This window comes from Lissotriton helveticus, chromosome 5_1 (assembly GCF_964261635.1).
Source record: "Lissotriton helveticus chromosome 5_1, aLisHel1.1, whole genome shotgun sequence".
In the NCBI taxonomy this organism is placed as follows: Eukaryota; Metazoa; Chordata; class Amphibia; order Caudata; family Salamandridae; genus Lissotriton; species Lissotriton helveticus.
Window position 1 is genome coordinate 323784404 of NC_136065.1, and position 22966 is coordinate 323807369.

Consider the following 22966-nt stretch of genomic DNA (forward strand, 5'->3'; position numbering starts at 1 on the left):
AGCGTCGGGCCAGGTTTCTACGCATTGCTTCTACCGCCCTCCCCTCGCCAGCGTGACAAACCTTTGCACAGATGGTTTCCCACGGAAGGCTCAGCATGTTTAAATGGCTCCATATGTGAACAGTTGAACCCGTGCCCAGTTTTGATACATTTTTGGGAGGGAATGAAAATAATTTTTACGTCTGGAGGAATCAGTTTTTTAGTACACATCGGTTCTAGACACTCCACCCAAGCGACTGCAGCTCGAGGAACTTCCCCTCAGTGACTGCCGCTTGAGACACTCCGCCTGACGGGGAGGGAAGCGTTATAGCGAGGAAAGGGCTAGACAGCACCACACGGCGACATCAACTCTAGATCATATACCTTGGAAAGAGGACTTGTTTAAAAAAAATGTTTTGCAGTTTTATATAGTACAAACTCGACCAAAAGGTATCAGAGCACTTTACTTGAGCACCAGTTGACGACACATTCATTTTTTGGTAGGCACGGGGAGATTAAGTGATTTACCCAGAATCACAGGAGGTTGAGACAACGCCAGCTCGAACCTGGATCCCCAGGTCTGAAGTCAGAAGCTCTGGCCATTAAGCCACATCATCTCCCCTCTTCTAGGCACGGGCACTCTTCCTCACAGTGAAGGAAGGTCTGACCACTCCACCTCATTGAGGGAAGCTCCAGACATTCCACCGAATAGTGAGGGAAGCGGGAGAAGCTCTAGGTGAGGAAATTTAAAATGATTGTAGCTTCAGAAATTCACATCACAATGAAGGCAGTTCAAGACAGCCCATCGTATCAATACCTTCCAACCAGGGCTTTAAGTGGGATGAAAAAACTGGAGGGTCTCTCAAAGGGGCGTGGCCAATGTAACTAGCCGCTTCGACGCGGCTGGAATTCCCCCGCGGTGCGGAAGAATTCCACGCGTGTGCAGAACGGACTGTCCCCGGCCGTCCTCCGCACACGCCCACTGTTCGACGCATCGAAGAGGTTAAGGGCGTGGCTCAAAAACACTTAAACTAAAAAATCCGTGCTTAGCATAGTGTGCCGCCTGACTTGTATTTTGACTCTTTAAAGGATTTCCCTTCCTCTAGAACGCTCACCTGGCATGACGTCATGCTGTAACTTCTCCTCAAGTGAGAAGTGAGCAGTGTGAGCACGCACACTTCGATGTGCCTGCTGTCACTGCTGTCCGTTTTTTTCTGGACTGCCTGTGCCAGGGCACAAAACAGAGCCCGATAGAGACCCGTTTCAAGGCCCCCCTTTAAAAAACTGCCGGTGCTCAGACCTGGTGACACCCGGCCCACTTAAAGCCCTGATTCCAACCTTACCATATAGAGAGGGCAGTTCTAGACACTACACCACATTGTGAGGGTGGCTCTAAATATTCCACCTGGGAATGAGGGTAGCTTGACATAACCACTTCTTTGAAAAGAAAGCCCAAAACACTCCCAGACAACAGCTTTAACGCCTGCACCCTGCAGCAAGGAAACCTGCAGACACCTTCAACCTGGACAGTGTAGGTCTGGGCATTTTCCACCTCACTGGGAGGGTCACTCTAGAAACTCACATCACAGCTAGAGCAGCTCTCAACAGCGCACATCATAACAAAGGCAGTCTCCACCTCACTTTGAGGGATGCTCTGGACACTCCACCGCACGCGCAGCTCTAAACACTCCACATGGGAGTGAGTGAGTGAGGGAGAGCCCAGGAACCTCCACCTCTGTAGCTCTAGATACGCCACCTCACAGCAAGCGCAGCTCTAAGCACTACAGGTGTGAGTGAGTGAGGGGAGCTCTGGAAACTATCTCTGTATCTCTAGACTGAGGTTTTTTTTAGGTACCCCCACCCCCCACACACAGTGAAGGCTGCACTAGACTCCCCCACTTAAACTAAAAAAATCTGTGCTTAGCATAGTGTGCCTCCTGACTTGTATTTTGACTCTCTTTAAAGGAATTCCCTTCCCCTAGAACACTCACCTGGCATGACGTCATGTTGTAACTTCTCCTCAAGTGATTAGTGAGCATGCGCATGCAGCTCTATACATTCCACCTCATAGCGGGACAAATATTGGCGTTATACCTCACTGTGGACCAACACTTGAAACGGACACCCACAGTGAAAGCCACTTCATATACTCCACCTCACAGCGAGGGCAGCCCTACTCACAAAATTCAGAGCAAAGCCACACAAGAAAATCCAACTCACAATGAAGGCAGATCTTTACCCTCTCCTCACAGTAACGGCTGTTCTAGACACCTCCCCTCACAGTGAGCACGCCTCTAGGACTCCAACTCACAATGAGACAAGCCACCTCCTACATTCTTTTTCAATTGTGATGGTGTATTGTTGAGCACTAGATTGTCATGTCACAACCAATTTGCAAAACTCACTTTTCAAGAATTTGTTTGTAAGGTCCATGTTGATGCCTCCAGTCAGAGTCAGCTGCATTGGGAGCAGATCAGAAGTCCACAACGGTTCTTAAGACCGTGAGTTTTGTTGCATTTAGAACCTGGCACTCTCAGGATCCTAGTACCTTACCGCAGGAGGAGAGAGGCCCCAGGTACCAGGTAAGACCTCCTTGAACACCGATGCCTTCAGGGCCTTCCTAAATGCCACAGTCTGAGTGGATTCCTCTGGTGTGGATGGCAGACTCTGACAGGTTAGCCTCCCCACAATTCTCAGAGTCTACAAGTAGCGTTGAGTTTCTGTGTTAACGGGACCGCACCCGGAACAGAAGCGAGCATTCTACAGAGTCTCCGCCGAATATTCCCCGCACTACGGGGACCGCCTGGCACCCAAGCCCCGCTAACCACCTCACCGTTAACACAGAAATTCAACGCTACTTGTAGACTCTGACGTCGCGAGCTGTGTTGTGGTTAAAGTATTAATAAGGGATCTGCATCTCATCCTGCAACCACCTCGTTGCACTCTTGTGACCACCGCGCACAATCTCAACAGTACCTGGCCTCGAGCGGAGCCGGGTTGGAATTATCACCGGCACCGCGACCTACAGATCCCTTACCTCTACACTTATAGCCCTGAGGAGTCGCAGAAACGGTGTGTTTCTGACGACGAAACACGTGTCGGCTGGCGCATGTTTGAAAAATAAAAGAAGATTTGATATTTTGACTTGTGGACAACCCCTTCACTCTTGAACTTGGAACTTTATGTCCATTGTGACATCTTCTATACTGTTACTTTTCTATAAGTGTGCTGCGAAATTGGTTCTTCCATTCTTAGCCTCATATGTTCTATCCACTCTGCCTCACAGCAAGCGCAGTTCTATTCACCCCCAATAAGGAGAAGGTAGTTCTAGTCACCCCACCTCACAATGAGAGCAACGTTAGCTACTTTACCTCTTGGAGCGGAATCCTTTGATACCCCCATCTGACATGGGGGTGTTCTAGATGCTCATGAGGATGATCTACCTTAGGGTGTTCTAGATTTGGATGTTCTAGATGCTCGTCCTCACACTTACAACAGTACTTGGTACCCCGCCATACAGATAAGGCTGCTAAAGACACCACCTCCGAGTTGGGCAGTTTGAGCGACTTCACCTCATCGCAAGGGCAGCTTTGATAAACCTCAGAATGGAAGTCTTAGATGCTTCACCTCACGGTGATGCGAGGTATAGAGACTACCTCACAGTGAGTCCAGATTTAGGCCCTTCATCTCATGGCAGGGATAGGTTTGACAAACCTCACAACATGGACCGGCTACACACTCCACCTCAAAGAAAGGGCAGCTCTAGATACTCAACGCACGATGTGGACAGTGCTGACACTTTCATCACAACAAAGGCTGTTCTATATGCTGTACCGCAGCGCAATAGCAGCTGTAGACACTTCCACACTGGGAGGGCAGTTCTAACCACTGCGCCTCACAGTGAGGTCGGCTCTGCTTCAGCCGGAGAGGGTCTGGCTTTTCCTTCTTTCATTAGGCACAGAGTCCATGCTTGATTCCCATCACACAGCCTCAGAGCGGGAGGGATGTCAGGGCAATGCCACGGATACCATCAGTGTCAGAGAGGGGCAGTGGATCTTTGATGTATTTTAGGAGAGGGCTGGGCTGAGCTGAGCAGAACAAGCAGACGATATGCGAATCTCAGGCTGGGCTCAGTTCAGGGAGCTGCTGAGGACACAGGTCCACACCATAAAAATGATACCTTCTCTGTCCTGATTGACATCTCGCTTATAGTGTGCATACAGCAAAGCAGCTATCGCAGTGGCGAACACGACACATCTCAACCACTGAGAATCCTCGTTCAAGACATCCATCAGGAACTACTAAACAAGCCTCCCTGCTCCACTGGGCATCCTTTAGCTAGAACTCCAGCAAGAACGGATATTGCAGTACCGACGCCACACAGCTCCACTGCGGAACCTTTACCAAGAGCACCTTCAACTGGTTGTCGTATTGAACCGGATCCTGCTCCACTGCAGAACCAAGACCTCCCACACAAACTGCAACTGTGAGACTGATCTCCATCCAGCTTCACCGGGAAACCTCTATCCACACGTCCATTGCCCTCTGAAGGGTCAATTCTGACCACCAACTGGCTCCAGCACAGAAACTCAACACAGACTTCACAGCTTCCTTGTACAAGACTGACTGCACTACAGCATCTCATTCCTGACCTACATCATTCCCAACTGTGGCACTTCTGACCCAACTTTGTTCTGCCAAGGTGCTTAGTTTTGACCTCCATCAACAGACCACCACACCAAGGGACCTCAATCCTGACTTCAACCCTCCTCCCCCATTGCTCTCACCTGCTATTGAAATACTCGTATCCACATAAATCTGTGAATGCAAACAAATCCTAGCTTGGAGCATCCCCTACTGTGCTAGTGCTGGCACACACACAACTCTCCCTGTGTGCCTCCGTCCTCACCTTAGCTACTCCTGCTCTTAAATTGTTGACTGTACCCATTCTCAGCTACGGCAAACAACCTTAGTCCAGTCCGGCAAATTGAGTACTAAACCCAACATGTAGCTCCCACAGCGCCCTGCTTCAATTAAACTACGGCTGTATGCATCCATGGCTTGCTTGCAACAATCCCTGATGTTTGACTACTGAGACCCATACATAGCTCTGCTGATGCTTCTCAATCATGTACTGCAGCATCACTTGATTTGTATTCTACTAACAGGAAAACAAGGACCTCTATGTATCTCAGATCCCTCTCTGGGCACCTTCATGTGGACCTCATCAGACAGTGGCAGAGTGGCACACCCCTGCCACTCTAAGCACCCAACACCCATCCTCCTTGACTAAAATGTTTTGCAAGTTTAAGTCTGCTTACCATGTGGTAGTTGTTCATCTCCTGCAAGCTGTCCCCAAACTTGTCCAGGCATTCCTGCAGAGAAAAAAGAAGGGACAGAAGTCAGGCAGCTGTCCATGTGGGCCAGGCATCACTCAGACAAGACTTTTACCAGCCCTTGGCACAGAACCCCATCACTTGTCAAGCGGCTGCTGAAGGCGGGTCTGCAGCTATGTTAGACTTCAGCTAAAAATGGCTCCAGACAGACAACACAGCTAGAATTTTGTATTTTACTTCCTGCCAAGCTCCAAAAATATCCCAAACTCAGAGACTTGCTTCTGCACCCATCATGTGTAATTTGGTAGCCTTCCCAGATGCACATTGGAGCATCAAATAGGCCATGGGGACATAATATCTTTCTTTAGTTCATACACGATTCCTTTTAGGATGTGGTTAAATTGTCCTCCATGGACTACATGGTGCTTTTCTGGGCTCCAATATTGGTGCGCTGCTGCCAGCATCAAGCTCAGCTGCAACAGTCACTAGGACCGAAGTATCAAAAGGGCAAGGGATTGCAACTTTCTTTTACAACTGCTCATTGGTCCCACACGGAAGGAGGTGCATCTTGGTGTATGGACCCTTTTGCAAAAAGCACTGCATGGATGCAAAGTTGCACATAGCAATGAATAGGGGGTGTCCTCCCATTTGCAAGGTGGCAGGGTCCATGGGAATTAGGGAACATCTTTGTCCACGCAACTGTTCCACATTAAAAATACAGGTGTCTGGCAAAGTGGTACTTAAGGGATGCACTAACTTTGCGCCAGGCAGGAGGTGCACAAACAGTCTGCTGCACTTTCTCCTGAACATGCACTACCTTTCATTAGCTGGACAAAGCTTACTGTTCTTGGTAATTGGGTCCAGAGCCCACGTCTACAACCTGGTGTGCCAATTTTTTTTAACTCTGCATACAGCCCACGGTGTGCACCAGGGCTGTATGCCCAGTTCAATAATGCCCCAATTGGTTTACCATGATTTGGCAATACCCCACTTCAGAGGCATCAATATTACAGGGCCTCTCAGCATTTCTTCTATTTCGAATGCAAAAGGTTAAGCACTGGAAAGCATCAGAAGGGCAGAGGAAAAGCATGAAGTGCATAGGAAACGGAAACACGTAGCAGCATTTTGCAGAGAACCTAGAAAGACTTATCTGTACTGCTATTCGTACTTATTTCGTGCAAACTCAACTCGAGAGCGGAGGGAGTTGAGTGCAGATCAGCAATGAAAAAAGAACTTAGCAGACCCACGGACTTGCAACATAAGTCTTCAGTTGAGTGTAGGGAAAATATTGACTTACAAGCAGTTATTTAGCAACATTGAGCCAAGGTGAAGTAGGCACGTGTAGCAGCATTGATCATAGGAGAAAGGAAGAACTTATCTGTACCCAGGATGGGGAAAAGAAAGAGCAACAACAACAAGAAGGGGCCAGAAAGACTTGGCTACCCAGAGCAAATAACATTTTAACAATGCAGCAGCATGCAACAAAGGAAATTTAGCAGAAAAACAGAACTGATTATAAACCGAAGGAATTAGCAAAAGCATGTAAAGTGGAACAGGAGGACAATGCAGAAGCAGCAGCAGATGGAATTGCAATGATGTTGCAGTCCTTACCAAATGAAGTGGGCGGACTTATTAACACAGAGCAGACACAAAAGACTAACAGTATACAACACAGGAAACAGAAAGATGTCACAACTACACCTGGACGACATTTTCATTACACTGATGAAATTCGCATAATTTCCACATTTTATGGCAGAGCAAATTCTGTACATTTCTGAAAAAAAATCATAATAAATGACTTGGTCATGCTGAAAATGCCTCGCCAAGAGAAATTTACTGCTCGACACGCCGGACAGTATCTCACAAGACTTTTTTATATACAAAATGGGCCCTCGCATTAAAATAGTCCCGTTAAGTTAGGGAACCATAGGCAATTATAAAAGCATCATTTTGTATAACTGAATGACATTTTAATATAATTTCATGAAATGTCACCAACTAAAACGAAGCCATTTTCTACACCACTAACAAAGAATGGATGGAATGACAGAGTTTGCTGCAGGAAGCAGAAGAAAGTGAAAGGTCTTGGGGACAATGTATCCAGGGAAGAAGAGATGAGCAGAGAGGACAACAACACTGAACAGAAGAAACAGAAAGACTGTGCAGCACTGAATAGAAGGCACCAGGAACAGAGGATACAGAAGTATTTGTCAAATTGATCAAAGGAATAAAAAGGATTTGTTATCAGTGGTCGAGCAGAAGACAATCTGATATTAGGGTAACCAGTAGGGTTGTCAACATCCTGCAGAGGGAATACGATTCTCCAGCACTGAGCACAGGACAAAGAGATCCTCAGCAGTGAGAAGGCATATAGGAAATCAGATGGCATAAACAACTGTAAGCAAACGAAAGATATCTGCTACTTAAAAAAAAGAATTTGACCAGACAGAACAGAACAGCAAACCAAAACTAGGCAGAACTTAGCAGGGGAAGAAGAAAGGCATAGCATCATTTATCATGGTAAACAGAAAGAACATCCTTACACGGGCAGGACAGGGCATAAGGACTTGGTATACCTGGAAAAGGAAATAAAACGATGGCGTAACACTACAGGGAAAGACAGGACATAACAGCTCTGAACAGAGGAAGCAGGTTGACTTTCCAGTACAAGGATTGGAATGACAGAGAGAAACAGCCGAGGTGACTGAAGGACCTGGGAGCATTGAAAGAGAAAAAGGGGACAGTAGCTGTGTGCTGTGGAAAAAGAATTGTCAACCCTGAAAACACAAAAAACACAAAACAGAAGAAGGAAGATGCAAATGAACAGACCAACGGAGCACTTAGCAACCTCGAGCAAAAGAATATCGGTATTTAGCACTGGAAACTAGAATTTAGAGGGAAAGAGCAGAGAAAACTGAAATAGTTAGTATTACTGATCAGATGAAACTGAAAGGCTTAGATGAACTGACTAGAAGAAAACAATAGCAAAGCTCATAGTGAGAAGACATGTAAAGACATGATCTTATCTTAAAGAGACAAACTAAGGATGTAGCAGCAATGAGCAGAGGGAAATAAATGTAAGGACTGCAGCTATGAACACATGGGGTAAAGTGTAGGGACTTAGCAACTATGAGCACAGGGAGGTGAAATGTAAGGACTTTGCAGCTATGAGCAGAGAGGGTGAAGTGTAAGGACATAGCAGCTATGTGCATAGACAGATGGAATGTAAGGACTTAGCAACTATGAGCAGAGGGAGATGAAATATAACATCATCAATGAATAAAGACCAAGAAAAATGCAAGGACTAGATGGCTATGATCAAAGGGGCATAAAATCCAAGGTTTGGCAGCAATGAATATAGAGAGGTGAAAAGCAAATACTTGGCATTAACGAGAATGAAATGGTGTAGGAGGAATGAGCCATGGGAACAGAAAAATGTGTTCGCATTTAGCATCGGTAAGAGAAGTGCGCTGCTTTCTTCAGCTGCTAAGAGAGGAGGGCCTAGCAGCACTAAGAATAGGAAACACAAGCAACAAGCAGCACTGAGCTGAATGACTCAGAAGTCCTGTTAAGAGGGAACACACCTGCTTTTTAAACTGGATAATTCCCCTGAGTCGAAGGAGCAGTTTCAAACCACCATGTTGTTCATTCGGGAGTGGATGAAAGGTAATCAGTTGAAATTAAACACGGATAAAACCAAAGTGATCATAACCAAAAATAGGCTTGAACACTGGACTGAGTCCTTTTGGTCAGCCCAGTTAAGAGACCCCCCTTCTCCAAAGAAAACTGTAAAAAGCCTTTGAATCACTAGTGATTCGGACCGGTCTCTGAAACCTCAAACTGGATCCATCATATCATCTTCCTTTCTTTCGTAATGATTCTGAGGATTAAAAAAAATCGCCAATTTTCTTACCTAGGAGGCTCTTGTTCAAGCAATTATTGTCTTAGTGCTATCAAGATTGGATTATGCTAATTCTCTATATGTTGGCCTTCCAAAAAGCCTCATTAGAAGATTGGAATACGTTCAGAATCAGGCTGCTCATGTGATATATAAGCAACCTAAATGTTGCCATGTAACTCCACTGATGAAGGACCTTCATGGCTGCCCATTGAACAAAGAATAACCTTCAAGGTTGGCTGTATTATTTTCAAAGCCCTTCGCTGTAATGTCCTTTCTTTCATCCACACACGGATTCAATAGTACACTCCTAACCGCTCTGCACAACTAGGAATGTTATCAGTCCCTAGATATAAGTGTCAGTGCCTGAGAGGGCTCAGATTCTCAGTGGACGATCCAAAACTATGGAATACCATTCCGCATGATATAAGATCTGCCAATAGCTATCCACCTTTTAGAAAAACATTGAAAATGTGGCTTTTCAGGCAAGCGTATAACAATTAACATCTGCTAGCAGATGTCTTCTTGGGCTTCTCCAGAGCACCACGATCCTGTTTGGTGTACGAGCGCTGTATAAAAATAAAGTAACATAACAGGGAAGAAAAGGACTTCTAGGCATTTATAAGAGAAAACAATTTACTCAAACAATCCACAGCCTGAATCGAAGGGCCCATCAGCACTGATTTGGGGCACAGAACTATATGGAAGCATTCAGAAGGGAAACTCTGACTTGGAGGAATTGAGCACCCAGAAAAAAGAATCACTCATCACTGAGTAGACTATATGATCAGCTTTACGAAAGAGAGGAAAGTAGCACAGAATCACTAAGCAGAGAAAAAAAATGAATGAGCTGTGATCAGAAAATATAACTTCTTAGTGGCACTGAAAATAGAAATGAAATAAATAAGAAGCACAGGGAAGAGGGGAGCAGAAGGGCTTCTTCATATGTAGTACAGAAACAGGGGTCTCGTCAGACACATTAGGCAGAGGAAAAGAAAGTCTCATCAATAATTAATAGACGGACTTGGCCTCAGTGACGAGGGGGAATGGAAGCACTCAACAGCAGGGAGCAGGATGACAGAGAAGGGCATGGGAGCAACAAACAGAGGAAAATAAATAGACTTAACACCAGAGTACTGAGGAAACAGGATTGAGAAGAATTACATTGAGGAAACAAAAGGAAAGGAGAAGGAATTTACAGAGCTGATAGTTTGGCGACATAGAATTGAGGATACAGTACTAAGCGACATGGAACAGAGGAATCATAGGGCTTTAGAGGTATAGAATTGAGGAAACAAAAAAGTCTTGACATCATTTACTGGAGGAAACAGAAGGACTTAGCAGAATTGAACTAAGGAAATAGAAGGACTTTACAGCACTGATGGCTTGGCGACACAGAACTGAGGATACAGAACTAAGCGACATGGAACTGAGAAAACACAAGGTTTTTGTGGCAAAGAACTGAGGAAAGAAAAAGACAACATTAAATGGAGGAATCAGAAGGGTCTAGCAATATTGACTTGAAGAAATAGAAGGTCTTAGCAGGAAAGAATAGAGAAAACAGGAGAACTTAGCACTATAGTGGAAACCGAAAGACTTACCAACACTGATGAAAGATTCACACTGCGCCTTTTTAATGTTCAAAATGTTCCACTCACCGAGATCATCTCGTCCTTCCTGCACTGCTGGGACAGGTCCCGGATCCCACTGACAAAGTGCTTGTTGGTGGTGATGTAGGCCTTTCCGGCCTCGATCATGTTGCTGCATAGTTTCACCAGCTGGTGGGATAAAAAGAGTGGGAGTGAGAGGAAGAGAGATAAGGGGGTAGGAGAGTAGGAAAGAGGAGAGAGAGGTGGTAATGAAATAATAGAAACAGAGAGGGAGACAAAGGAAGAAAAGGGAGCGAAAGAGTAAGAGGGTGAGAGAGCGAAAGAGAGAAAGAAGGAGAAAAATATAAGTTTAAGGAACCAAGAGAGAAGGATATAAAGAGAGTGCCAAGAAACAAGAGGGAATGAAAGAGATAAACAGAGGGAGATAGAGATGACTGTTGGACACGTTGAAGCACAGATGTTATGTTCGTGTTTATTGGTTCCTTTGATCTCACAGACAGAGGATTCTTGGCCTGCACATCAGTGGTTCTAAAGATTTGCAATCACATGTGGTTCATAAATATAAACCAATAAAGGCCCCCTGACAGCTCCCGTTCATACAACACAGATGATTCATAATTGCGCCTTACAAACTATTTCAGAAATGTCAATTCTAATTTTACCCATTTTATCTTCTCCCAAACTATGGAGCCAGACAGCATGTGATGTTCCTTAACTTTACAAAGGGCTGTAAATAAGAAGTAACAATTTAGTACAAATCGAGGCCATGATTGCTGCATGTTATTTGCTAGGGATCAGTCCAATATATACACATAAAGTGGTGTTTGTGTATGGTCAGGCTGACACAGAAGATAAAGAAAAAATGGAAAGGGTTGGAAGGCTCATTTTTTAATAATTGTTAAATCTGCCTTGAATGAAGCCACTTTGCTCCGTAGCCAAAAATTGATAACAAATTTTAAACAAACGGGGAAAACTCGGATTGAAACTCATTAACCTCACTTGGACAAACTGGTCCAATTCTGCTGTTAAAACAGCAAAAAACTGGGAGTGCACATTTCCTAACAGCAGACAAGGACATGCGGGTTGGTCATTCTAGGTGTGTGTTTGGGACAGTTTTGCAAGACACATTCCCTCGACTTACGACAGATGCAAACGGTCACCTTTTAAACACAGAGGGGACCAAAGTGTAAGACTTTATCGTAGCTTGAATGTCTAGGATTTCCTCTGTTTTTTTGTTTAGCTTAATTTCAGTGAATTTAACACAGAACTCTTAGAACCCGGCTTGTCCTCGTTTTGTGAAAAGCACTAAAATGCTAATACCACTTGTGCATCGGTTGTGGTGCAGCAGCCGAGGGCATCTCAGAACAGTGGTCGGCTGTGAGAAGAGAAACTGGTAAGTTACAGACCGGTCAGAGCCTCCACAGACCTGGTGACAATCTACTGGGGTCAGTTGCATGTCAGACATGACCCTGCCTTACCTCCACCAGCCTTCTGCGGGCAATAGTCCATCAAAAGACCTCCCAGTTCCATATAGTCAAGTCCGATTTGCTGACTAGAACTGCCTAAAGCATTCTAGCCACAACGGAAGGTCCCATCCCTACATTTCACGATGTCTACACACCTCACGTAACCGATGTATCGCCCTTTTTCCAATGCACAGCGTCCTTCAGAACTCCAGAGGAGACTTCCCTGGACCACTGGCGCCGTCTGCTCCAGTTCAGGCCGGATATGACGTCAAATGGTGAGGATGAATAACTCCAGCAGCGTCCTCGTGCATCAGAGCCTGTTTGTTTGTCCTCGATGTATCAACAAACCAGGCAGGTTCTAGGCCATGACGTAGGTCTCAACCTTGGAAAGGACTGATGGGGCAGCTGCTTTGTAGCAAAGGAGGTTGGACCAGTAACAGGAAAGAGAGAAGCAGATTTTGGGGCAGAATGTGAATATGAAGGCAGGTAGGGCTCAGTAGGGGTAGGCACTCTGTATGACATGTGACGTACTCTATGCAATCCAAACCACCAATTTTCGATGCATATTTTCCACTCTGCCAGTTTACCACTGACATCATGAGTTGAGCACCCAGAATGCCCTGCTCACCTTATCAAGTTTGGCTTCGATTTCAACCACATCGGTCTCCACGTCATCTATCGAAGCCCTGAAAAAAAAAAGGGAAGTATTGAAATAGGCGTGTCAAGGATCATCTTGGTAGAATAAGTTTGGGGAACAGGTTCTAAGCAATAATATTTCAAAGCTCAAGGGTGAAGGCATCAAGTCTGAAGTTACACAGCTTATAAAGTGTTAGAATAACGGCTTTCATGACTTAGAACCTAGGGCAACTAAGGGGACTCTGTGCCTAAGGGGAGGTGGTCCTGAATCAAAATGAGAGATAAAGGGAGAAAGAAACGTGGAGAAAGAGGAAGGAGGAAAGGGGAAGGAGGAAAGGAGATGAAGCGATAAAGAAATGGGGTGCAAGGAAGTAGAGAGGGAAGAAGAATAGGAAGAGAGATATAAAGAACTAGTGAATGGGGACAGAGGGCAAGAGAAGGCGGGACAGTGAAAGGAGAAGTGACTGAAGATAAGAACGAAGATGAGGAAGCGAGATGAAGGGAAAAATAATTAATGCAACAGAAGGAAGGAGGAATAAAAGAGGATCACAAGAGATATAAAAAGTAGAAGGGAACAGAGTTTGAGGGTAAAAGTACAAAAATATATAATTAGAGAAAAGAATCGAGGAAACAGAGGAGAGCGAGGAGGAAAGACAGGAAAAAAGTGAGATTAAGAGAACATGGACTGGGAGAGAAGGAGAAATGGGGGAGGAGGAAGGATAAGAGAAGGGGAACTGAAAGGTGAAGGAGCAAAACTGATGTTGGAATTGAGAAGAACAGGAACAGGGAGGTGGAACAGAGATTAAGGGAGTAGGGAATGGGGGAGGATGGAAAGGAGAGAGGAAGTGAAAATAGTAACCAAGACGGAATACAGAGGCGAAGAAATGTTAGAGAGTTAGAAGGCGGCAGAGAGGAAGAAGATGAAGGGAACAGAAAAGGGAAGTGGACGTAATAGAAAAATAAGGCTAGAGGAAAAGAAGTAACGGAGTAAGAAAACGCGAGGGAAAGGATCGAAAAGAGCAGGAGGAGAGAATACAAGAGTCCTGTGGGGAAAAGAGAAGGCTGCCACTGCCACGTGGGGTTCTGCTCCAGCCTCTGGCGCCATCTCTTCAGCAAAGAGAGCGGAAATATTACAGAAATGAAGCGTTGCATAACACGGACCGCCTGTGCTTAGGGTATAGTACGGTTCACTGAGGCCACCCAGGAATATGCGTACAATGTGCGGCAAATGTGTGTCAGAGTGAGTCTGCAATATGTGGGGGGAGGGGGAGTGGGCTATTGGGGGCAGGGTTATGTGCCGCTATGGGTATGTGTGCTTGTGTGAGCCTATCTTGGTAATTGCATATAGTGCTTTACGTCGTGCCTGTCGCTGCGGTGTGTGTGCACACCTCTGTCTGTGCGAACATATATATATACATATACATATACATATATATATATATATATATATATATATATATATATATATATATATATATATATATATATATATATATATTGCACTGAACGTCGCTTTTATTATAAATCAACCAACCCATAAATTTTAATTTCTGTCACAGGCGAGATGTAAAGTAGGTCCTTGCAGCCCCGGTGGTGCAGGGACTCTAGTCAGCCCAAGGACTGACTATCTAGATATCTATCTATCTATCTATCTATCTATCTATCTATCTATCTATCTATCTATCTATCTATCTATCTATCTATGTTGAAAGTTTTGTATAAGAGCGAACGAGTATTTCACAGTAATAAACAATCACACACCAGTCTACAACGACTGTTAAGGAGAACCAAATTAAATTAGAAACTGCCGGGTATATAACAAGCAGTATATATATTTAAAGAAACCAGACTGAGCAAAACCTTAGGGGCCCTGCCTGCATTTTTTAGCCGAACTCAAGTTTATCTCACACGACTGAGCCAAGGGGTCAGTCACAATCACCAAAACGTTCAAAACTTGCCAAGTGTACAAAATGGCAGAGCCCTCCAAAGCTGTAAGATGCGTCATCGTGAATCAGCATCCCGAAATTCAAACCAAAAACACGCAAGACTAGCTGAGTCAGTCTTTGGGGCATCCTATGGCTTTTTTATTATCAGATTGCAGAAAGTGGCGTCACATTGGGTCCGCGGCTGCCTGCACGGCTTAAAAGTAAAGCTCCGTACACCCACTGACGCGCAGTTTACCACAAAGGATTAGTTTTCAGCACAAGGAGCGGGAAAATTGAAGAAATTCTTCCTGGCGGAATTAATCAGATCTAGAGTTAATCAGATCTCCTGGTCAGTTGCTGCGTCATTCACATTTTTCTTACACCCCTTACAGCATGGGGCAATGGGTCAGCCCACTCCAGCCATTGGTTTACTTCACTGTGAGTGAGATATTCTTCTCTTCCACAAACCACATCACACAAAGTAGTTCCCTTCAACGTCAGGAACTACTATGGCAATCTGTGCATTTTGAGACCCCAAAAATATGTTAGCTTTCTTCCAATTTTTAACAATGTTTTATAACAAACCAAAAAAAACAAGCACTGACAAGGCAAAAAGGCAGGCTGCTAATACCAGACCAACAAGGTTTTATTGTATGTTTGGTCCAGCACTAGTTTGGCACTGCATGGCCACTTCAGAGCGGGTTATATCCGAGATACTTGGTTTGAACCTTTCTGCAGCTACACTTTCACCCAAATTCAGCTGTTCAGCCAAACATTGTTATATTTATCTTGGAATTAAAAAAAGGCCAAGCTGCAGACTGTCAGGAAGTGCACTGGTTAGATAAAGAGGGAGGAACGACCATAGGAAATGGCTGCATGCCCACCCCAGCCCATGGATTCCATGTTCTCATCTTCATTCGTCAAACAACTACGGTTCAACCTTAATGATGTGATCAAACCCACGCCCCGGCTTTCTAAGAGATGCTAAGAAGGCCGGTACATTGAGACACAATGCCACACCATATAAAGAACATAGTGAGAAATATTAAGAGGCAGCAAAGAAGAGTGACAGTGATGTCAACGAATGGTAAGCAACGGACAGTTTCCTACCCAAATGTAGTAAACGACATTCCATGCAGCGACTGCGCACACATTGTTGGCATGCAAGACCTAATAATACTGTCAAGGAATACAATGACTGAGGGGTTTGGGAGGTGAGTTGACATGCTCAGCAAGTAAAACAGAGAAAGAGATATAATGAAATGATGAAATGATGAAAACACCAAGTGCGAGAAAAAGAGTGTGTATGAGAGAGTAAGGTAAACAAGAAAAAGCAAGTTTAAAAGACAAAAGATAGGTAGATGGGAAGAAAAAATAAAGAATGGGAGGAAGGAAGAGTGAAAGGTGATCAGAAACAAGCACTGGCGAAGTTAACAGGTCTTGTCTTTGCAAGAGCTATTGACTTTGTCAATGTCTTTTAGTCATATTGTACGGCAGCATGGCTGCTGCTCAGCATTGGGCAGAAGTTAGTGGTGTGGAACAGACGGATGTAGAGAACAGTAGCACAGAGGGGAGAGGTGTAGAGGAGAGTGGAGTTGATGAGACTGGGGTACAGGAGAATGGATTAGAGTGACAGAGGAGTAGAGTAGCGTAGAGTGGCTTAGAGCAGAGTAGAGTGGTGTAGAGTTCAGTGGATTAGAGTAGAGTGGCTTAGAATAGATTGGATTCGAGTAGAGTACAATGGCGTAGAGTACAATGGCGTAGAGGACAGTGGACTTCATTGAGGTGAAATTACCACCATCACCCACTACCCCTCTCCATACCAGACCGCACACTGCATCGTTTTCCAGCCAGAGAATGCCCTATCCATGCAGGGAGGGACAGCCTGTGATTGGAAAATAGTATTCAAGGCGTGGCAGGCTGGGGCAGAAGCAGTGCTGAGGCATGCTTGCGCCCTGTGGGAGGCTCTTGGTGGGGGTAAAGGGGGTGGAGGGGCCTATAGGGCGGGTGAACAATTCAGCAGGTGGTTGTGCAAAATAATTGGTTAGGGAAAGGGATGTACTAGGGGTTGGGGTGGTGGGTTTTAAAGGGAGTCAGATGCCTAGCCCATCCGCTGCCTGTTTCCTAGGGGAGTTTGAAAATTGTTTTTTTTTTTAAACAAAAACATTACAAGCATTGCAAAGCTAAAACATCACAAGCATTGCAAAGCTTTCAACTTTTAAATAAAAAGGATTTAAAATTGTGAGTAGTATATCTATACAACTTCGCATAACCCTACTTATAACATATTAGTCGGAATAAAGTGCCCCCGAGACACGTAGAAAATGGTGGCAAGTGACCAAGTGGAACTATAGTCTGTATTATCAAACTCTGCCTCAATCCCCTTGTTCACAGAACGTCTCGGTTACTTTCAACATCCTGTGGGGTATTTTATCTCCAGTAATAGCATTCACATCCAGATCGTTGTTGGCACACAGCCCACTAAACTATGTTATTTCCAGAACTCTTATCCGATGCTTTCCTGTGCGATAAAAAAAAAACGAAAATCTTAAACAATTAACACAGTTTCGGAAATCCAGGGTTTTGGCACAAGTGTGGAAAGCACATGGCACGTGGCCGTAGTGAGTGAGATGGGGGTGGGTTAGTGGAGCGAGGTAAATATTCACATGAATTTGCTGAAGGGCCTTTTGAAGCATCAAAGTGCCCATCCGCAGCCCTCCCTGCTAATTTTGACGTTTAAAAGGGCGAGGATGAATGTAGAAAATGTCGGTCCGGTGGAAGCGGCACAGCCGGGCCCACCTGCTCCTGGCAGCTCGTTAAAGCAGGCCCCGGTGGGACCCGCTGGACACCCTCTCGCCCTTGCATGTTGAGTGTGGACCCCGGCGTGCGGATTAGGAAATATGTATTCTATTCGAAGCACGTGGGGGCGTGGGGCTAACGCCGGCCAGTTGTCCCCAGTGTCCACTCAGGGCAGGTGTATTTATGTACAGTGCAAGCGGTGATGGGAGGACATGGCTGAGGACTCATCAGCTGTTTACTGTCCAGGAGCATGGACTATCAGGGCATGAGTGAGTGCCCATAAAATATGGGCTCGTTACTTTTGCATTCTCTTAAAATATGCGAATTTCAAGACAGACTCACATTTCACCGATTTACACCCAGTTAATTCCACAGGGCACGAATTTATCAACCCTTCATATCTATGGGTCCAGGACTGACCATTCCTTGGATCTTTTTTAAATTCCATGCCACAGACCACAGATGAATCACCCCTATCTTGGAGCAGACCATTGTATGAATAAATCATTCAATTCCCAGGAGCAGGGTTACATCAGGCCTTCATTCCATTGGTCCATGGGCACATGTGTTACCACAGAAAACTGTTTCATCAGCCATTCATTCATTCCCCTGCAGCATCGATTCATCCTGGCGTGGCGTGCCTAGAGTCATCAGCTTTCCATTCAATTTGTCAATGGAATGAATGCATGAATTAGAAATCTCAGGGCATGAGCATTACACACCTATCCTTCCCCGTGAGGGTCAGATTCTATAGTCAATCGCCCTCATGGAACGTAGATACATCAGACATTCGTTCATTCACTCATTGGGCTTGTGGACTGAAGCACCGTGCACTCCCAGGAGTCCAGGACACATTCATTTCACAGCACTTTTTGAAAAAGAGCACAGATGTATCAGTTTCCTATTCTATTAACAAGTTACTTCTTCAGCTGTTCATTTTCCAGGCATCGGCATTCATCTGCCATTGATTTCCATGGGGTGTGGATTTATCAGCCGTTCATTCACCCCCCCCCCCCCCTCCTCCCGCCCAATCATCGTTTCCTCTATCCCACTAATACATCAACCTTTTATTCGACTAGCTTGGGGATTCAGGAACCATTCCCGCCCATGAAATATGACGTCATCAGCTGTACATTTTAATGCTGGATAGATTCATTAGCCACTCATCCTCCACAAGTGGACTGAGCCTGTCAACACACAAACCGGAACTGCGTGAAATCCGCTCTCCTATTTCCCAAAGATGAGAACCCTGCTTTCCCACATCTAACTTCCGAGCCACCAAACAAGCCCCAAACCCGTTCTCGCGCCTTTACGCCCTACTCTTGATCCCGCCCCACAGTTTCCCAATCCCTTTTAAAACAGTTGGGTAGTCCTGGCAGCTCGGCGGGACAGTGCTTAATTTGAAACGGTGCTTGTGACAGTCTGCCACAAGGTGGCGCGGTCTACTAATTTAGAGATGACCACAGTAACAGGTAATTATTAGTTCACTGTACATTAGAAATGACTATTACCTGCAGCTCAAGGCATTCTTATAGCTTTGGGTGCCGGTAATAGTCCGGATTGTCACACCTGTAGGAGTGTGATGGTTCGTAGTTGTGTTGTTACTGTCATTGGCAGCATGGCGGAGCAATGTGTGGTGCAAACGGCAGTGGCCTCCTGATGGGAGCCCTGGCACTTATGTTTCTTTCAAATTCGACAGCAGAGCTCTGCATTTAGCAAGCGGAGAGAAACCGAAAGGCTGCGGAATCGCACACCTTGCTCTGAGGATGGAATCGTCCACCTTGCTCGGAGGATGGAATCGTCCACCTTGCTCTGAGGATGGAATCGTCCACCTTGCTCTGAGGATGGAATCGCCCACCCTGCTCTGAGGATGGAATCGTCCACCTTGCTCTGAGGATGGAATCGCCCACCCTGCTCTGAGGATGGAATCGCCCACCCTGCTCTGAGGATGGAATCGCCCACCTTGCCATGAGGATGGAATCGTCCACCTTGCTCTGAGGATATAATCGTCCACCTTGCTCTGAGGATATAATCGCCCACCTTGCTCTGAGGATGGAATCGCCCACCTTGCCATGAGGATGGAATCGCCCACCTTGCCCTGAGAATGGAATCGCCCACCTTGCTCTGAGGATAGAATCGCCCCCCCTGCCCTGAGAATAGAATCGCCCACCTTGCCCTGAGGATGGAATCGCCCACCTTGCCCTGAGGATGGAATCGCCCGCCTTGCCCTGAGGAATGGATGGAATCGCCCACCCTGCCCTGAGGAATGGATGGAATCGCCCACCCTGCCCTGAGGAATGGATGGAATCGCCCACCCTGCCCTGAGGCTGGCCTGGTAACTCATCTAAACTAGTACAGAGCATACACCACTCTTCCTCTGCACACCCACCTTCAGCCCAACGAACACTTCTGCACATAAGCTCCGTCATCATGGTAATGCTGTGGGATTCGGCTACTTATAGTGTGGTATTTCCGTGGCGGTCGGTTTGGCACATGAGAGCGCCATTCCTGTGGAATCGCTAAGGCCCCGACAGAGCAGAAGGAACAAGTCAGGAGAGGCTCAGCGTTAATTAGGGGAGACGTATCTAGGCAGCGATAACCAGGGACCTACTGGCAGCATAAATGAATACAGGGGCACTCGTGGGGGACTTGTAGTACCTGTAAAGGGCCAGAGTCAACCCTCAGTGTGTGCCTTCTGGGCCTAGAACAACCACGCTTCACAGCACTGCACACAGACACTTAGTACTGGTCTCGCCGAAGAACCAGGAGCGATCCGCGGCCCTTCATTTATACCTTTCAGCCGAGCCCCGCCTCCTGAGGGAATGTGCGATACATTGTATAGAAGAGGCCGGCTGGCACTCAACAGCACCCGCAAAATACTGACAGTACAAAGAGATCAAGAGACAATTCAGAGAGTCGAAATTGCCACAGGAGTATAGCTAGCGGGTGTACCTTTAGGGTCGGGGCACGTGGTACTAAGTAGAACAGTATCAGGCTGAAATGCCTTACAGGCTTCCGATGAGGATAAAATTAGGAGCAACTCCCAGGGTTGATCTGTCTAGGGACATGAACTGAAGAAAAGTTCCCAATATTGTGAATATGATACGGTTACAAGTGGTTGTCAACCTTCCACCTGTTTGAGAAAGCTACAAGAAGAGGAAACACCGGCATGCCATCTTTGGGATAAGGGGGATGAAATGTGTATCATTAGGAATTCATTCATGCTCCTGTGGGAGTTCTCATTGGGCCATTAGCCAGCATGAGGGCCAGTTGTACAGCTTGCATCCCAGGTTCCTGCTGTGCCATCTCATTAGGGTGACGCAGACTTGGTTTGGGGCCACAATGAAGTCCGGTCAGGCCCAAAAAAAAAAATGGCCCACATTCGCAGATCACAACCTTTCGCAATACACTTCTTGGTTAGGATTATGGAGCTAAATGATGGCAAACATTTGCTGCAATAAAATTATTTTAAAGCTTATAGGGCCAGTACTTAAATAGAAAATTAACTTACCAATGGATAAATATACTTTGGAAGCACAGAACTATCAAAAATAGTAGGAACTCACTTTTAATTGCTTTTTTATCCATACCTTTGCTGTGAATGTTTTGATTAAAGTCTGCTGGGAAACAAGACATGGGATATACCTAGACTGCCTTTTACACTCACTCTGGGCTTTTTTGACATTCATTATACTTTTTGCAGTACCTAAGAGAGGCTCTCTGAGGCTCAGACTGGTGAAAGGTGCATATATTTTGTGTTTTACTTGCAGCTAGTATCAAGTGTACATTCTGAGAAAGGGAATGATGCTAGCGTGTAAACGCCAAACGAATCCAAAAAAATTGTCACTTTCCTTACATGCAGCTTTATATAGCATAAACTTGGCCTAGAGGCATTGGGGCACTTTATATTGTGACCAGATAACATTAAAGAGAGTCATATTAATTTTTTTAAGGTTCATGTATATTAAGTGACTTGCCCAGAATCATAAGAAGTTGAGCTAATGGTGGGACTTGAAGCTGGTTTCCCAGTTTCAAAGTAAACTAAGGCCACAACCTATCCCTATTGACTCCAGTAATTGATACCTATCAGACAAAGGAGAAGAGCAGAGACTGATTTACCTCTGCCTGTGGCATGGAGTAGAGGGGGACAAAAATAAACTGAGGAGCTCCCTCGTTGGCCATCACCAACACCCCACCACCCCAACATTCCTCTGCCCTGCAAAGCACGTGCTAATGGCTTCCCATCAGCAGCTCCTTGTGGCCTCTGTCATACCTGGAGGGTGCCAGTGGGCATGCACACCTCGTGCTGGGACAAATGGTGCAGCCCATCGTCATTCTGCCGGACATTAGCCCCCTGGGATGACTTCATATGCATAGGTTCAGACTCAGTTAATGCGTGTTAAGGCTGTAACAACAGTCTTTCATGTTGTGCATCAGCGGTGGAATCCTTAGTAGACCAAAAAAACAGCCTATTAAATTACCACAGGGCCCATCGGCCAATAGCCTACCGTGCCAATCTGAGGTTGCCTCCACATTATTATGGACGCTGTTTCCAGTCCTAGACATTTCTGTAATAGCATAGTGTATTCTGGGTGCTGCAGTCTGGTTTTGCTTCCATTGAACTAATTAGAATAACACACCTGAAATATAACCATTGAGCCAGCATATTCGAGTACGATTAAGAAAAACACTGGCAAAGCCAATCGCTATCACTTAGAATGCCATCAATACATGTAAAAACAAAAATAGTTCCCGGACAATAGCAGTGTGGAAGGACGCACTCTAGCAATCAAAAAGAATTCCTCCTGGCTGGACAACCACAAGAACAGGGTGGAAATCATCAAGTCAAGAGTATGGATTTGAAACAGACAAGAAAGCTACTCGGTCATGAGAATGTTGTAGACCAAAAGCCCACTCTTCGTATATGTTGAAGTTCTGTTTACAATGTTGTCTGCAACTGACAGCCAAAGCTGTACGTAGAGAGATTGCAAAAGTGGGCAATGCAGGTACATAGCAGTTACTTCTCACGGACACGAACGCCCTGCTCAAAACAGATGGCATGCAACATCAAAGCCTGTGTCTTATCAAACTAAAAGATAGTACTAACTATGGTTATGGACCCCAGTGCATAGTAAGACAATATATGTTGTCCGACCTCCACACTCTGGACTTCTCCGTATTAGGAAAATATGTTCTGACGTAGCTCTACATGTCTATGGGATGAGACTGAACAAATTTAAGTGAAGAATAGACCCCACTCGCTTAGAAAATATTGCCCTACCCTTGATCCAGTTTGGCACCCTTGGAACGGGCCA

General features: G+C 45.5%; 1 protein-coding gene across 1 annotated transcript in view; it reads right to left on the reverse strand.

The window, feature by feature from the left end:
- ACAP3 (ArfGAP with coiled-coil, ankyrin repeat and PH domains 3) overlaps nt 1-22966 on the reverse strand; it is a 273786-nt gene that overhangs the window by 118154 nt on the left and 132666 nt on the right. The window contains exons 2-4 of the mRNA XM_078640379.1: nt 12920-12977; nt 10874-10993; nt 5300-5353 (exon numbers count right to left, since the gene is read on the reverse strand). Coding sequence (XP_078496505.1) covers nt 5300-5353; nt 10874-10993; nt 12920-12977 — 232 coding nt within the window. The remainder of the gene's footprint in view (nt 1-5299; nt 5354-10873; nt 10994-12919; nt 12978-22966) is intronic.